Source organism: Ictalurus punctatus, chromosome 28 (genome assembly GCF_001660625.3).
Source record: "Ictalurus punctatus breed USDA103 chromosome 28, Coco_2.0, whole genome shotgun sequence".
NCBI classification, from domain to species: Eukaryota; Metazoa; Chordata; class Actinopteri; order Siluriformes; family Ictaluridae; genus Ictalurus; species Ictalurus punctatus.
In genome coordinates, this window is record NC_030443.2 from 13765113 (window position 1) to 13783457 (window position 18345).

The 18345-nt window shown below is 40.0% G+C and overlaps 1 protein-coding gene across 1 annotated transcript in view; it reads left to right on the plus strand.

Annotated features, from left to right (window-relative positions):
• The first annotated feature begins 737 nt into the window (after window positions 1-737).
• Window positions 738-18345, plus strand: part of dhrs11a (dehydrogenase/reductase 11a) — a 33710-nt gene continuing 16102 nt past the window's right edge. The window contains exon 1 of the mRNA XM_017460698.3: window positions 738-1060. Within this exon, the coding sequence (XP_017316187.1) occupies window positions 929-1060 (132 nt within the window). The 5' untranslated portion in view covers window positions 738-928. The remainder of the gene's footprint in view (window positions 1061-18345) is intronic.

Consider the following 18345-nt stretch of genomic DNA (forward strand, 5'->3'; position numbering starts at 1 on the left):
GCCCCTCACACCCATATGCACACCCACATGACAATGTCTCCATGAACACATGGTTTGTCAAGGTTGGTGTAGAAGAAGGAGAACTCTAGTGTCCTGCACAGAGCTCTGACCTCAACCCCACTGAACACTTTTAGGATGAACTGGAACATTGACTGCACCCCAGACCTTCTCGGCCTGACTTGCCTAACGCTGTGACTGAATGAGCCACACTCCAAAATCTACTGTAAAGCCTTCCCAGAAGAACGGAGGATTAAATTTGGAGCAGGATGTTCAACCACACATGGTCAGGTGTCCACATACTTTTGACCATATAGTGTATTTCTTATGTCTTTGCTCAAGTGGAAAACTCTGCATTCTTTTTACTAACCCTTAAACGGCATAAAATATTTATTTTTTTCATGCTTAAAAAAAAGGAATATACAAACTACAGCCAATTCAATTGTACAGTATCTTAATTAGCCTCTAGATGGCGCTGCTCACAATGATTTCATTAATCTATTGATAAATGCTATTATTGTTCGACGTTATTTAATATCTGTCCTAATTTTGTGAATGCTATTATATAACCTAATAGCAGCTCCAGATTCTTTTTATTTATTTGAGCACTGTTGCTACTGCAGCACATCCGACTCCACTCAGCAGTCGTGTAGGGAAGGGAAAAAAATCGTGCTGGCGGTGACACTAACCCAAGTCTTGTTTTTTTTGCCTTGCCATGTAATATTTAATCCTGAGCTCAGGGATTGGGGCGTGTTTATCAGCGCCTCTGACTGGGAGATACGGACAGGGAGAGAGGATCACTCAGGGCTCGGAAACACTCCTCTCACTTTACCGGCGACACGAGCTCTGCTTCGATAACCGGTTCACAAAGTAAACTCCGCGCAGATCCGCCGCTAATCTGGCGAAATCCTCCGCTCGGCTCAGCTCTCCGATGGAGCGGTGGAAAGGCAGAGTGGCGCTCGTGACCGGAGCCTCTGTCGGGATCGGAGCGGCTGTCGCGCGCGCTCTCGTCCAGCAGGGCATGAAGGTGGTCGGGTGCGCGCGCAGCGTCGATAAAATAGAAGTAAGCGGTTATTGTTACTTGCTTTTATCTCTCTCTCTCTTTTAATTACCGAGAGTGGTTTATAGACGCCCGTTGATGCACAAGCATTGGTGCTACTTTGTCTAGCTAGCAGATGGCTACCTATACCCCAATACAAGCCGGTGATCAAACCGGTTATTTCAAACGCACGCGTCATTCACAGATTTAAGTGCCTCTAGGGTTTGCGCGTGAAATTTTGTTTGTTTGTTTGTTTTTACTTCATTACTTTTCATGATGTGTCGTTAATGTTAGACTGCAATCTTAAGAACCTATGTTACAATCCGGGCATAGTGATTTGATTATTATCTATTAATAATAACAATAATAATAACAACAACCATCTTTTGCATGACCATTGTTAACCCCGCCCACTTTACCATCACATCACATCACCCAAAATTCTTAAAACCTGATCTACTTTCTTTATAATTATGCACTGCTCTGTGGTTAAGCTGGGTAAAATATAGTGTAACGTGCTAAACAATGAGCGCTGTTCAGTGCTAGATTCTGATTGGGTAGAAGATCTTAATTGTCTATAACAGCACTTCCGGCTGCAGGGGTGTATATAAACTCGCGCGCTTCAACGCGCTGTGGTTTCTATAGTAACAGTGCGGGGTTGCTTGAACGGCGGACGGTCCGCATAAACATATATTTGAAACAAGAAACGTGTGTAATTGTTGATGAGGTGAAGTTTTCTGTGAAGAGACATTTATTTATTTATTTATTTTTAAAGCACTTTCTTTGTAAGGGTCAAAGGGTAAATTTGTTTTTGTAAGTTTTCTGCTACAGGACGCAGGACTTTGTGCTTTATGGGAACAGGACAAGCTGAGATTTTTTTGTTTTTGTTTTGTTCACTGACAGAGAGAGAGAGAGAGAGAGAGAGAGGTAGGCTGTTTGTCTAGTGAGGGAATTGTTTATAGCTCTTATAACATAGGGCAGCTGTGGTGGTAGAGCGGGTTGTCCTCTAATAGTAGGGTTGGTGGTTCGATTCCCGGCCCACATGACTTCACATGCCGAAGTGTCCTTGGGCAAGACACTGAACCCCCAGTTGCTCCTGATGGCAAGCTGTTATCCTTCATGGCAGCTCTGCTACCATTGGTGTGAGTGTGTGTGTGAATGGGTGAATGCATTGGATAAAAGCGCTATATAAGTGCAGACCATTTACCATAACATTGGTGAGAACAGGGTCTAACGTGTTTCGGGATGTACTGAATAAATAAATAATATAAATATAAACAAATAAAAAGTATGACATGTTCCGTCCATCCATCCGTTTTCCATAGCACTTATCCTACACAGGGTCGCGGGCAGCCTGGAGCCTATCCCAGGGGACTCGTGGCACAAAGCAGGGGACACCCTGGATAGGGTGCCAGCACATCACAGGCCATAAATACACACATATTCACACACAATTTGGAAATGCCAGTCATCCTTCAACGCATGTCTTTGGACTGGAGAGGAAACAGAATACCCGGAGGAAACCCCTGAGGCACAGGGCAGAGCATGCAAGCTCCATGCACACAGGGTGGAGGGGGGATTTGAACCCCGAACCCCCAAGGTGCGAGGCAAACGTTCTAACCACTAAGCCACCGTAGCCCCATATGCCATGTTTGTTAATTAATTTTTTTTTAAAAATGTAATCATCAATAAAACACTTTGGGATATGCTGTTATAAGAAAAACGTTTTCAAGGCGGCATCACACCTCATCACACAGGTGACTTCCGCACATTTTGTCTATATTAACGTCCAGTTCATGTCCAAATCATTTAAAGTTTCTCTTCCAGAAGAGAAACAACATGCTAAATCCACAATCGGAATTCAGTAGTGGGCTTAAATGTGAACTTTAGTCCACGTTCTGGTGTTATCCACCACTCCTTCTTGTGCCTCACCTGAACTTATCAATAGTCACAAAGGCGTGCTTTGTGCATTGTATAACCATAAGACTTCACTCATGGCCACTCACTCCCTTTCATGCTAATCTTACTGCCTTGTCAATCATTGACTACTCCAGGACTGTGCCTGGGCCCTAATCCCCTTGACTTGACAAGTCTTCATTATTGGAAATTTTGTGGACAAAGAATGAGCATGGGAATAGCGAAAACCATCTCAATATGCCACCAGTGGTATTCATTCCTCCTGCCGTGTCAAAGGATGGTTTGGACCCTAATGTCACATTCTCAGTTTTTTCTCTGTAGTTTGATGAGGTCAGAAGTCAGCATTCCAGCTGAGGACTGCCAACCCTGGTCAATAACGAGCATCACTAAGTGGGAAGAGCAGATGACACTCCACTCCAGTCGGTGTATGTAGTGAAACCGTCTGATATGTCATTGTTACGATTTGCGTGATAGACGTTTCACATCAAAAAGTTTTTAAAAGCATGTTTGATTGTTGATATGAAGTTTTGTATGGAGACGTTTATTTAAGATTCATAGAAGGAGTCTCCAGTGCCAGTGCTTTGTAACAGTCAAAGGTAAAGCTGTAACTTTAAGTTTTCCGACAAGGAAAAGTCTTCAGGCTTTTCAGTTTCTCGGTACCATGACGCACATCCTTTGTTACCGGAATGTTCCACGACATTAAATGTAATTATAACTGGATTAAAAATATGATTATGCCATTCTTGTATAAATAAAAATGAGTAGCATTGGTACAATACTTTGGTTTAAGAGCTATAAAACATTCTGGGTCTTGCTGTTATTGAAAAATGATCAACTTCAGGCCAGTAATGCCCTCACACCACCTTCACCATTCATCTCCATTCACCATTCATTTTCCTTTAACAGCACACAGTTATGGTTTATTCCTTACGTAATATAGACAGGCCCAAAATGAGCTACTTCAAGATAGGATTTGTGATTTCCAGCAGATCATGAGTTCAAATCCCAGCACTAGCAAGCTGCCTCTGCTTGGCCCTTTAGCAAGGCTCTTGTATCCCCTGTTTAGGCTACTGAAATGGGTCAGGTAGAAAAATAGATGTTGGGCAGTAAGCCGTTAAAGGGAGATTTAGACCAGTTAACTTTATATCCTGAGAATTTTAAAAATAGATTAATAATTTCTAATAGACGAGTCACTGAGTTCTGGGGCTCAGAAATAAACAACAATATGTTGCCTGTATAAAGCATCAATTTGTGTGCTATCCCCATAGTTTGTATCCCAGGGAAATCACTACACACTACTGGCTGTGGCCAGGGTTTCTAAGGCTAAACAGAATAAAAGCGGCGATAGTGGCGATCCTTGCTGCTTCCGCATGCCAGAGTAAAATAGTGTGATACGAGTCCATTTGTACAAACTGCGGCTTTCTGCTGTGTGTAGAGTAGGCGCATCCTGTCGTATCTAAAACGTCTAGGTTGCTGAATTTCCTCTAGTTAGTCAAACAATAATCCTCAATTTATTGATCAAAATGAAGCCACGAACAATAGATGAGAGAAGCAAAAATCCAGTTTATTGTTCAAAAAATAAAATGAGATCCACTCAGTGAGACGTCCCAAAGTGATCTGAATCTAAGCACAGACTCAATGCCCTATTTATAAAGTCTTATCTTTAGGTTAAGCCCAAGTAATGTCCCAAACCCAATGATTTCGAAAATATTCAACAGATACTCCCACTCCACACAGTGAAACCGTGTCCAGCAAGACCGGAGCTATCGTAGAATTAACATCAGCCACTGACCACATAATATTGATTAGTCCTCTAATATTATCTGCCCCACTTCTCCCGTGAATAAATCATGTATTACAGAAGTGATTACACTATCCAGCCTGTTTGCCAGAACTTTATGAAGTATCTTGATATCCACCAGAATCGGATAAATCGATCAGTAATTCTTGCATTCATACGGGTTCTTGTCTTTTTTCAAAATAAGAGTAATTAAAGCCTGTGATAAAGTAGGTGGCCTCCTTGTACATTTCCAGCAGTAATGGTGATACCTCGTCTACATAACACTTAAAAAATTCAGCAGTAAAGCCGTCTGGACCATGGGAACTTCGAGGAGGCTACGGTCCGAATCACTTTCGTCTACCCTTATAGGCGAGTCTAATTTTTGTTCCTGCTCTTCTGTCAGTTTAGGTCAATTTAGCAGATCTACAAAATTCCTAACATCCTCTTTCTTAAAGCTACAAGTGGATGTATATAGTTCTTTATAGTATTTTTTGAAAACCTCATTAATCTCATCCAGTTGTGGCCTCCAGTATTTTTGAATGAATTCAGTTGGTTCTGAGTTTTCCAAAATATAAACAGTTTAGTCATTTAAACCACTGAGTCCCTGACAACAACAAGCTGCTCCTGAAGATGTATGAATGAATGAATGAATGTGGTAAATGTGCACCACACCCATATTAATGAACGTGGCCTTTCTTAGTCTCAAAAAGCGTTATATCTGATTGCCTGTTCACACCCACATGAAAGTAAAAGCCGGCCCATCTCGTGGGTCCCTCGGGATCCCAGTCCTGAAGCATAACTTTCTTTGTAGTTTCCATCAACATTTCCTTGTGCTAGTAAAAACAGGCCAAGTTCTAAGAATACTATCAACTGTTGGCAATGAGTTTGGTAGAGCAACAAAAACAGTACAGATCCAGGGTTTTAAAACATTTTATTTAGTGCTCTTTAGTGAAGAGGTCTTCAGTCCTCCTTTGAAGACATCCAGGGGAAGTTTATTTTCCATCACCAGGGTGTCAGAGTCTTGATGCATGCCTTGCTTGTATCTTGAAGGATGGTGGGGCAAGCCATGCTTGAGGCTCGAAGAAACCATTAGGGTGCTTGAGACTTGCGTGATCATCTTATGTGACTCTTATCTGCTTAAAGTCCACGCCTCTCTGAAATAGCTTGTGTGTCATAGTGTCCACCAGTCTACCAAATGCAGGATGACAGCAGGGGGTTGAAAGATTGCCACAAGGCTGCAGATTCATTCACCCTGGAAAGCACTTGGCTGTAATGAAGAGCCACGTTCTTTGAAAGTGTTACCACCCACTGTCACACTTGGCTGGCACCGTCACTGTTGATTGTCTCAGTAGCCTTTAGTGGTATCTCTGTTTCATTTAGACTTTTATCACTGACTGGCTTACATACTGCAGCCTCTTCATCTGTGGAGTGAGTCCAGCTTGCCTTGCATAACATTTGATCATTTCCTACCTACAGTAAATGAACTCTTACTATATCATACGACACCTAAAAGCTCAGTACCTGTTTACTATCAAAGTGGAAAAACTCCGTTATGGACTGTAACGCATTTGTATGATTCAGACCATCCGCTGCAGCATTGTGTTGTCAGAGCAGGGGCAGGATGCCAGCTTTCTTATACTAAGTCAGCATCTCTTGGTGCTTCAACTGGGATTGAAACCAATAACTCTCCATATTAAGCCTGCTCCCTCTGAGCCACTATGTCTGCAGTGCAAATCATGCAGATTAAACATTGTATAACTGTATAATAGTTATAAACCTTGCAGGCCATGGTTCCTATAGAACCAGAGTCCAGCACATTTTTCCTCAGGAGTTAATTACCAGGATTAGTAGGTGTGCTAGAGCTTGAAAATCACTAACCTGTGTTGGATGTGAGCCCTTCTGGACTAGGATTGATTGAGGAGCCTTGTAGACATTGTGTCATTTTAGCTCTTGCTTGATGTTCAGTCAGTTCTATCATTATCTTCATTTATTTACTGGTGCCTGCTGTATATTTACTCTCTCTCCGTTTCTTTCTGTAATCACAGAAGTGAAAATAAGGAGAAAGTCGGGAGATTTACGCCATATAATACACCAGATGAATGGTTTGTAAGCCAGTTTCCTCAGACGCTTAATTCAGTTCTGAATCTTCTCACATTGCATTGTGAGATGATACAGGCTTCAGAAATTAAATTGTGGTGTATCTTTATTGTTTCACCAGAAGTTTGACTAAGGTTCGACTTTCCACTGGTCTAGGAACCTTTAAAGTCAGTCATCTCGGATTAGCAGCTTTTTGCAATAATGTCCACCAGTAAACTCGTCTAGCTTCCTTTTAGCATGAACTGAGAATGGAATGACCTGCACCACCATTTAAACCCAACACCATGGGACACTTCTGATCAGACATCTCTGTACCGATTAACTCCAATTACATGGCACAGATATGGCTCTCGGCCATGCATTCTTACTCTCCGGATGGAAACTGTGTCCTGTGACGTTATGTATCTGCTTTAAGCTGACTACTGACAAGCTGACACCTAAGGTCACTTTACAGTTCAAAAAGGAAATATAACAAAAATGTGTAAACCTTAAAAAAAAAAAAAAAAAAAGAAGGAGTGATTTGGTTACAAAGGCCTCCAAAAGTTTTGCTCTTCAGTGCTCCAACAGTCCTAGCATTATGAAGAGGAACAATGCAGCCCGCATAGTGAGGACCGTAGAAAACAGGAAAATTTGACTTGGAGCGACAGCAACACAATAAAAAGACATATAGGAAATAGAAAAGAAACCAATGAATAGGAAAAAAAGGTGGGGGGGGAGGTTTGAGGAGGGTTAGTTGAAGTTGCAGAAACGAATAAGAGAGTAGATCAGGAATGAATGGTAAAGGAAAGAGAGGAATAGTGTCTGTTATGTAATCTCTAAGTGAGCATTTCCTTGAAATCAAGAGTGCAATATTCTGCTAAGTGCAGTCTGTATGCAGGCCCAGTCAGCATGAATCCTGCCCAGATCATCGCTATGTCCTCCATGTATCTCTATGCAATCATTAAACCGGAACATTCCGCTGACCTTGACAACACTGGTGAAGTGAGAAGAAAGCATGTGTTTGTATATGTAAATACAGTGTGACCATGTGTGTGTGTTGTGTGTGTGTGTGTGTGTGTGTTGTGTGTGTGTGTGTGTGTGTGTGTGTGTGTCAGGAGGAAAAATTGCTCCTAAGACCTTGGGATGGTTCTTCAAATTGCCCTATTAGTTAAGCTCTAACCAGACAGCTTCATAAAGGCCTCTTTTTATGTTGCCAGTTTCTGGTTAAGCAAGAATTTCAGAGCTCAGTTAACTTTACTAGATTTAAATCACGACTTAAGATTTTTTGCTTGTATTTCCTCTTTTGTAAGTCGCTTTGGATAAAAGCGTCTGCTAAATGAATAATATATGTAATATATATATACATATATGTAAAGGAAATATGTAAATGTAAGATGGATAGATATAAGTATAAGAACAGGTTAGTCTCTAAATTCTTTCATTGTCGCTATGAACAAAATGTAATGCCTGGCAGCAAAGTTGCTGAGGTCCCAAGTGTATGGACGTAAAGTGAAAAGTAAAGATGACATTCAGGATTTAGTCAAGAGCAGTGTGTTAATATTATGTGCACTGTAGAAGACGGAAAGCACCTGTTACATAACCAAGCATTAGTACTTATACAGCAGGCCATAGTCTACATAAGATAAGGTGAATGGCGTAAATCAGAGGTTTCCAACCTGTGGGCTGCAAATCTTTTGCTAGAATGATGACATCAAATAAACATGACATATTATGATATCAATTTCCAGAAAGAAAAAAAACCCTGCAATAACTAAAGATCATTTTCATAACAGTTAAATTTTTTAAAACAGTTATAAAGTTTTTAACAGCCCCAGAGAATATTTAATTGCTCTGCCCAAGTCAGATTGAATATTTGCCATTAAGATGATACACAAGCTCACTGCATCTCTAGCCACAGGGGGGTGGTGGTGGAGTTGGGGGGGGGGGGTTCAAAAGGACCACAGTTTCAGAATTACACAGTTTGAGGTTTTATTTCTTTCAGAATCAACTCTAAATTGATCCTACCTCCATAGTAACGCATTTTTTGATGAGAAATAATAATAATAATTGGGGTGCCAATAATTTTAAAACTGGTGCCATGGAAATGATCAGCTTAAAATAAAGCTTCAAATTTTGTGTTAAAACTATACAGCGTCCTCGGGAATAACACAAGACAGGCCGTGCTGTTATAGAAAGATCATCCACAGTGCTTCAGTGTAAATCTCATGTTATAAATATTTAATATATGAATTTTTGCACATTGTTCTGAAGGATGCCAATAATTCTTGGTCCGGTCTGGGCTATTGGACCTCTAATTAGATTCAGTGTACTAGTGCTGTGATACTTGGCTGCAGATTGAGCATCTCTGATGACATCATGATACAGGATTCCCTTCTGCTGAGGAGAAAACAGAGCAAAGGATGATGAAGGGATGATGCAAAGAATCAAGATACTTTTATATATACTTTATCATTTCTGTACAAAGTTGTGGCAGCCAGGAACTGAAGGACTTTCAGTTCTAGTGTGGCTTTGGACAGCTTCTCGAGTGTTTGAGCTCGTCACCGTGGAGTCTCCACACATGCCTTTTTTTCACTCATTTCTTTCTCTTCTTCCTCTTTTTTTTTTGTGGCCTGGGCAATAAGCCGAGGTCAGTTTTTATTTTCTCACCATTCAGGCTTTGTAGTGGAGCGTAATAAAACAGCGACTTTACAAGTACACACACACACACACACACACACACACACACAAAGTGTACACATTCTCTCTGGCAGCCTGCCTCATTAATTCTCCATCACCTCTGTTCATTTGTACTTCTCTATCTGTCCCTGTCTTTTCTCTCTTTCACTATAAATGTCTCCATGCGCAACCTCAGTGTCACTAAAAGCTCTGATTTGTCACCGATTTGCAAATGAAGACCGTCAGGCCGCTGTGTAGTCTAACATAAATTGGCGTTTAATGGAAACGACATTTGATGTATTTTTGCATCTGTTTTGCATTCATTCGGTTTTCTGCCCTCGCGGTTTATTTGAAGCGTTCATAAGAATGGCTTTCACCTCCAATAACAAAGAAGCCTGTTCTCAGCCAGCCATCGTTTACAACTAGTCAGTAAAACTGGTGAACCCATCTGGCCTAACCGATATTAAGATGACATAGTGTAAGTAAAACTACCCGTAGGTAACCTTATGGCTTTTCTTTTAATCACGCTGACACATTCAAACATGTATCTTCTCATCAATGGCTTCACACTTCGGTTGTGTAAGTACATATGCGTGAAACTGCTGAATAGCAGTGGATCCAAGCAACAGCCCATGACTGTACTCATACACTCTCAAGACCCATATCTCTGTTTCTCTCCAGCTTACACACACACACAAACCAATATAAACACCAATTTATTATATTTCTTTTTTATTATTATTATATTGAAGGGTTTGATTATAGTATTAAACTCTACTATGTATCTTATACTAGTATGTACTATGTATGCATTTAAATAGCTTTCAACATAGAAAGTTGAACACAAAATGGCATAAGGTAAAGTACACTGCTGCTAAACAAACAAAATTATGAGCATAACCTAGCTACTAACAGCGATTAACAATGTCGCTAGCTAGCATATAGCCGTTAAGTCTTTTAAGCCTTTTATGCAAATGATGCACAGGCAGAATGACAGAAAAAACAAGACCAAAATGTCAGGAATGTCAACATTTTCCTCAGATATGTTGTTAAAATAGTTTAAAAAGTATCCGTTTACCTTTTATTACAAAGAGCAGTTTCACCTTTTTTTTTTTTTTTACTGTGAGCAGTGCCATGTACTAGAAGAACATACAAAACACACTCTCATGTTTTTCTTGAGTTGCTTGTGTGATAACAAAACCATCCCATGCACATTCCTTGCATTGTTGCCGCTTCATGCAATCTTTAAAAATGGTAGCTTTTTTTTTTTTTTTTTTTTTTTTAAATGTTTAAAGGTTTAAAGGTTGAAAGCATTGGTCATTCTGTGACCAGAGAGCAGCAACTATACCTCAAATAGCAGTTCACAGAAAAGTACCAGAGCAGGAACTGGAAAGATTCTTGCAATCAGGACACAAGAAATAAAATCCTAGTTCAATTCAGTGGAAATGAATTCCTAAAATAAAATAAAAAAATGATTATTTTTTTTTAAGGATATTTAGATTTTTTTGCTATTTATATGGAATATGCTTAAAGATATAACAGTCATTGTAAATCTTCAGGGTGTTCTGAAAATCTCCATACAGTAGGGGATTATGTACGCCAGCACCTCGTCGGTTGTGTCTTCGTCAGTGGATGGTCGTGGACATCCGGTTCTCGGTCGGTCCGCAACACTTCCAGTCTTTTTGAATTTGTTAATAGGTTTGGCAAAAGTGTCGTGTGTGATGTGCTTGCCATGTTTCCTCACCACGCAGAATGCTTACTCTACTGTATGTTCACACTATCGAGCATCAAGTCGCTTGTCTTGCTCGTCTTGCTTGCTTTGTCTTTTCTGGGCGTGTAGCAACAGCTACTTTCGTTTATTTTAAATCGGATGAGAAACACTAATTAGCTGTAAGTAGCTTCTAAGTCGAACTAGTTAAACATATTACAGAACGCACCAATCAGTGTTAAAATTTTGACTAATAAAGGAGCGTGTGTGCTTTTTGTTTGTTCGTAGTAGAGCAGTTCTGTCATTTTGCGTGTTTCTCAGTCTCTTCTACATATGTAAGCCATTTTATTTACGTAGAACACGTGCGAGGGATGGAAAGGGACGGAAAACAGCGATTAAAGTGAATCCATGAAGGAAAACGAGCTACACAGTGACTGTAATGAATCCTGTGCTATAAAAGATGGAGGATGCTGGGTAATTGAGTTGTATCCCAGACACTGACATGTATAAACTCAGTGGGTTCATTGAGTTCACTCCAACCAAGAAGCAGGGGGAGACGGAGAAAAGAAAACACTGACTGAAATCTTCTCTTGTGGAAAACGAGCTAAATCTTGTGTGCGTGTTTATTAACGGTATAGTCACGTTCTCTGAAAAGAACGTGTACGTGAATGTTTAAAGAATTAAAGGCTTATGTGCTATAAGCTGTAATAATGGATAGCTCGTGCATGTACACCCCCCAAACCGTCCTTGATGGTTTAATCCGTCTGTGTTAAGAAGGGAGGGGGATTCACAGCGGGGCTACAGCTGCCTGCTCCTTATTATCTCTCTTTCTCTGTTTTCACTCTATCCATCTCTCTCTCTCTCTCTCTCTCTCTCTCTCTCTCTCTCTCTCTCGCTCTGTCCTATTGTTGTTCTGACTGTCTTCATTTATTCATCTGTCTTTTATTCGCTTTTTTTTATTCATCTGATTTCACTGTTTCCCTTTGTCTCTCTGGTTCTCGCCATTTCTCTTGTCTTTCCTTCTCTGATTTTCTTCTCTCTCTCCACCTCACTGTCTTTATCTGTCCATCCCTCATTCTGTCTCAACATTTCGCCTTTAACACAGCAGAGGACAGGCCTGCTAAAGAATCTAAAAATATCAAATATCAAATGTTATAGATGATGCAATACCAAGCACCATGCTATAGATAAAAAAAAAGTCTACACCTTATTTATTTATACAGGCTTGTCATAATAATCATGGACATTTTACATGAACATTATGGTCCAGCTTTGGAATTAACTCTTAATCCTGCTAAGCGTTTTTATTTTTTTTTTAATCTAATGGGGGGGGGGGGGGGGGGGGGTTGTTGTTGTTGTTGGCTTTTCTTTTTCTTTTTTTTAGTAATTTCCTTGAAACCCTGATTCTTGAATTTTGTTTCCAGATCCTTAGCTCCACATCATCAGGTTGATCTAGACAGTGTCATACGCCCACACAGAGTGTCTCAAGAAAGGAAACAACAGGGATATTCAGACAAAGCCGCAGAAATCACCTCCCGACTGAGATACAATAAAGGCTCCTGTTTTGAAATGGCGAGACTTGGGAGTTTCCTTTTTTTTTTTTTGACATTTAACGCAGCACAAGAACAGTAAAAATAAATACGTAGAAATATGCTGGTTTTAATACTTTAGCATGAAAGACCTGGAATATTATCATTCTACATTCATACATGTATGCTGATTTATATACACCATTTATATAGTGTAGTCAGTCTGTGATGGAATGTGATGAAAAAAGAGAGATAGATATAATGCTTTTAGGAGAAATATGCTACATTCATTTTCTAAATTGATGCTAGAGACTGTATGAGGCTTTTTCAATATGACTTCATGTTACTCTGAAGTTCCTATAATTCATATCAATGTTACATGATATTTAAATCAGTCTGTACAGGATTTCACTGAGTTTATTTTGTGATTGTTTAAGCCAAAAATGCTCGATTTTGCTGCAAATTTTTTCAAAATGTTTACAAAATTGGGCTTTTTTGTGGAAAACGACTTGAATTGGCAAAACTGCAATTGGAATCGTCTTTTACAGAGATATTTGTTGGTAAATGAGACCTTTTGGCTGTACTCATGTTCGACGAGCATGAATCGACGAGGGCTTTAGCTGACTGCGTGTCGTGATGGCGTCGAATGATGCGTCTTGGCCCAAATCTGCTGTAATTTTGGTTGTAATTTTGCTGTAAAGTTGCCTATGATAACCTTTATCCGTAGTTCTGTTTATTTTTAATAATAAATGCTGCAGTCTTAGCATAGATAATATTAAAGTGCGCCTTTTCTTGTAGCTGGGGTGGTACCTTAAAAGTGCCATCTATTGATAATGTGCAGTTCCTTCCCTTTTCCATAGGATTCTCTTCCCGTCAGTCTGCAACAAGTTGATCTTTGTCTCATATGCCCATCTGATGGTCTACAGCTTGTGGTGAACCCTCTGTATTTACTGTGGTACTTGCTTGTTGACTTTGACACAGATACGCCTGCCTCCTTTAGGGTGTTCTTGATCTGGCCAACATCTGTGAAGGGCTTCACTTTTTAGGTAAAAGATACTAAATATCTGTACATACAAAAAGTGTATCCCCGATGGTATGTTTTTTCCCAGAGGAAATGTACAGTTTTTAAGCTTGGGATAGTGCGGGATGTGAGAGAATGCCGTGTAAGAGGAGAGGAGAATCTGGGATCGTGGTGACATAGACGGTGTGTCCAAAATTCTGAAGTGATCGCACCTGTGGAATCAAGAAGAGACACTGTGAGACTGGAGGAGACACAATTGTTTACAATTGATGTTTGACATCACATTCACGTGGTTTCTGACTCACTCTTGCCTCGGGCAAGCTGGCTTTTTTTTACACACCATGCTAGATGAGACTGGAGTGTCTGCCATGCATGATTTCCTCCAAATGATTTCCACAGAAATGGGCTTGCTGGTGTCCTGAATTGGCATCACATCTCTCTAATGGTTAAATTATAGAGCCTGCAGTTTGGAGTCGGGATGCCATTGTTTCTCTAATTGCTGATTGCTGGAGAATCAGTATAATGGCATACACTATTATACACTATTAGCAAGTTCCATTCATTCCTAAGTCGCTCCAGCCTGTGTTTTTTTTTTTTCTTTTTTCTGAGATGCTGATATTACATCTCATATCTAGTGAAATGGTGACTTCTGAGCAGAGCGACCTGTATATGTGGAAAAAGCCATTCATCTCGTAAGAGAGTGTATTTCCGTCTAGCTCAGGACTGGCTGTTAATAGTCTTTGCATGTGATAGTCTCGTGCCTGAATATGTGAACAAGATTATAGTCTTAACTAATGTAGTGTTAGTTTAACAGAACAGCACATTCGATTTTAGGTACATTATGGAAAAAAGTGAGCGTGAGGATCCTATATAGGAATATTTGACTTTGTGGGTACATTTGGCTTGTCCGCATGAGGATTGTTTTTTTGTTTTTTTTTTAACCGACTGCAGCTTATATTTTAAAAATGCCAAAATGTTTTCTTTTGGTTACTGAGGTAAAGGTTAGGATTAGCTTTAGGTGTAGCATAGTATTAAATAGCTACATTAATAATAATGTTAATGGAAGGTCCTCATAAGCATATTAATACAGACACGAGTGTGTGTGTGTGTGTGTGTGTGTGTGTGTGTGTGTGTGTGTGTGTTCTTTACCCAAGGCCTGAATGTTTCACATGTTGCTGAAACAGCATGAGGTGACTTTTCTGGACTCAACATGAAACACACACACACAAACACACACACACATGCTATCTTTGTTCAACACATTCATCACACCTCAGTCAATGCCAATATCTCTCTCTCTCTCTCTCCCTCTCTCTCTCTCCCTCTCTCTCTTCATGTCTAAATAGCAGCATGCCGCATGAGCTAATATTGCCACACTGAATGTGCCAAGCCACACACACACACACACGCACACTATAATATACATATACCCTATATATAATTATTTGTATATAGTCAATTACATTTTTATAGTAACCACTCGTTCACAGGGACTTGTAAGACTGACGAGAAATGGATTTTGTTATCTATTGACGATAAACTGGTGAAGCTTTCTTAATCAGATATTTATTTAACACTTATGACAGAAGTGTTAAATAAACTGTTGCGGGGCAAATCTTTACGACAGAAGGATTTGCACTTTGTAATGCGTCAATAATGTCACATGCTGCATTTTTTCGTCTTGTTAACATCAAGAGAGAGAATAAAGAGGGAGGCTGGTGAGGGAACAATTGTTTATAGCCACCATACAGTAAGTGATAACAGGAACTTGTTCTGTGGATGTTCCGCAACATCGAACATAATTATAAACATAACTATACAACGTGCCATTCTCTAATTAATAAACAAATTTAATTGTTTGCAAATTGTGCGGTATGAGAGGAATAAAACACTTCTGGACGTGCCCTTATAGGAAAATAACTTTTTCCTATAAGCGATTTTCTATGCTGTATATCTGCATAAATGTGACCTAAAACATCACCAGCTTTTCACCCAAGTCCTAAAAGTAGACAAAGAGAACCCAATTAAATGAATGAGACAAAAAATATTATACTTGGTCATTTATTTCTTGAGGAAAGTGATATGTCATATCTGTGTGTTGCAAAAGTATGTGAACCTTTCCTTTCAGTATCTGGTGTGACCCGCTTGTGCAGCAAAAACTGCAACTAAACATTTCTGGTAACTGTTGATCAGTCCTGCACATAATATTTTTGTCCTGTTTGTTTTATTCGGTTCTCTTTGTCTACTTTTATGACTAGAGTGAAAATCTGATGATGTTTTAGGTCATAGTTATGCAGAAATATAGACATTTCTGTATCTGCAACACTATATCTGTAACTCCACCTCTCTGTCTTTGTCTTTTTCATTGTTGACCCATGAACACCCTTTCTGTGCTCAACACCAAACAGAGTATCTCATCAGTCAGTGTTCTCTGTCCTCTAATGTTTACAGTCAACTGTGACGTCCAGGGGTGCCAACACTTAAGATTTTCTTAACTAAGCGATTGATTTTTGATACCTTTTTCCCAAATAAAGTTGACCATGTGAAAACATATGTAGCAATAACAGTGGCTAATCGATAGGACTGCATGATACGAGCTTGTCACGTCTCGAGACGTAACGAAGATAGGACGGATGCAAATGCAGTTTAACAGTTTGTTTAGTGAGAAACACAGGCAGGTAAATCCAAATCGTAATCCACAAACGTAATCCAGAAACATGCAAAGGTCAGGCGATCGGCAAACAGGCATACACGGGGCAAAGCAGGAATCAAGGTCGCGGTCACGGAATACACGGTCGATATACAAAACAAGAAACATAAACTATAGCGGGAGCTGGGAGCGGAGAAACCAGCATGGACTAAATGCACTAATCTAAACATGGAACATAACAAGGACAATAACTAAGACTATGACTGTGATTAACTATCGTATGGAATCTAAACTAATCTAATCTAATAATACGTAAGTAATTTAACTAATCTATTTTTCCGCGCCGTGTGCTGGGAGGCGCGAGGTAAATATACAAACCTAATCAGCGTCAATTGCTGACGGCTGACACCAATCTAGACACACGTAAAACAACAGCCAATGACAGAACAGGGAGGAGACATAACAGAAACATACCAAAAGCACGCGTCCAGTGTACACAATGTCATGATTGTCAACAAACGAGAAGCAGGTGCTCACGCACCTTGCTCGTGCACACGCACCCACATGCTCTCCGGCGCGTTGCTTAAAGGGGAAACCGTGACAGAGCTGAAATGATCATCAGGATTATTTCACACAATATCGATATCATGACTGTTCCACCATTTTGGAAACAATAGTTTTATTCCCATTTTATGTCAACGGATATGATGTATAGTTAGATAAGTGGATAGATACACTACTAGTCGGAAGGTTTGAATATCTATTTTTCAGCGTTTTAAAGACATTTTGTTGAAAGCAAAAGGCAAATGTAAATAATGAAGTTAACAGTAGTCTATAATTGTTATCAAAATATATTTTTAATAAGTAACTTGTTTTGCTCCAGAGTGACTCAACAGAAAGCGTGCACCCTATCATTGAGAGCTCACGAGTTCGAATCCCGACAACGCCACAGCCATCCGTGGCCCGGGAGCCAAGGCAGAAAAATCGGTCATGCTCACTTTCCTCCAAACGTGTTAGTTGGTTTTAGTATAGTAGTGTGTATAGGGCTAAAATATATTGCTGCAATATTTTATAAAAAAGTGTGTGTGTGTGGGGGGTATTGGGTGGGGGGGTGACTTAGTGGTTAGCATGTTTGCCTAGCATCTCTGGGATTGGGGGTTGAATCCCACCTCCACCTTGTGTATGTAGAGCTTACATGCTCCCCCGTGCCTCAGGGGCCTCCTCCAGGCATTCTGCTTCCTCCCCCAGTCCAAAGACATGTGCTGTAGGCTGATTGGCATTTCCAATCAGCCTACAGTGTGTGAATGTGTGTGCGATTATCTCCTGCAATGGGTTGACACCCCATTGGCCAACTCATTGCCCCGAGTTCCCTGGGATAGCCTCCAGGCTCCCCCATGACCCTGTGTAGAATAAGCGGTAAGGAAAATGGATGGATGGATATTCTAGAAAAGTGACAGTGTCTTAAAAGATAATCATCACACAACATGTCAGTGCAAATGAGGAATTTTTATTTTTTAAAGCTATTTCCCGGTCACTGCATAATTCTGTATGAGTTATTGCATAGCTTTAATGAGTTTTATTCCTCCAAAATAGTAGAAAGAGGTGTGTCCAAACATCTGAATAGTAGCATAAATGTTTAAAAAATAAGGAAGCATGAAATAGAAAATGTGAGCTATGATACTCAATAAAATTGTCCAGTGCCACACACACGTTATCTAAGACAAAAGTAACTTTTCGCTTGTACAGACAAATCTAGCATTTTCTTACAAATCAAACATAAATCGTCAACAAGGAAAAGAATAGCATTAATAAATGTAAAAAATACAGATTTAAAAGAACAGACTAAGATCCATCCATCCATCTTCATACCACTTATCCTACACAGGGTCACGGGAGAGCCTGGAGCCTATCCCAGAGGACACGGGGTGCCAACTTTTCACACACATTCACAC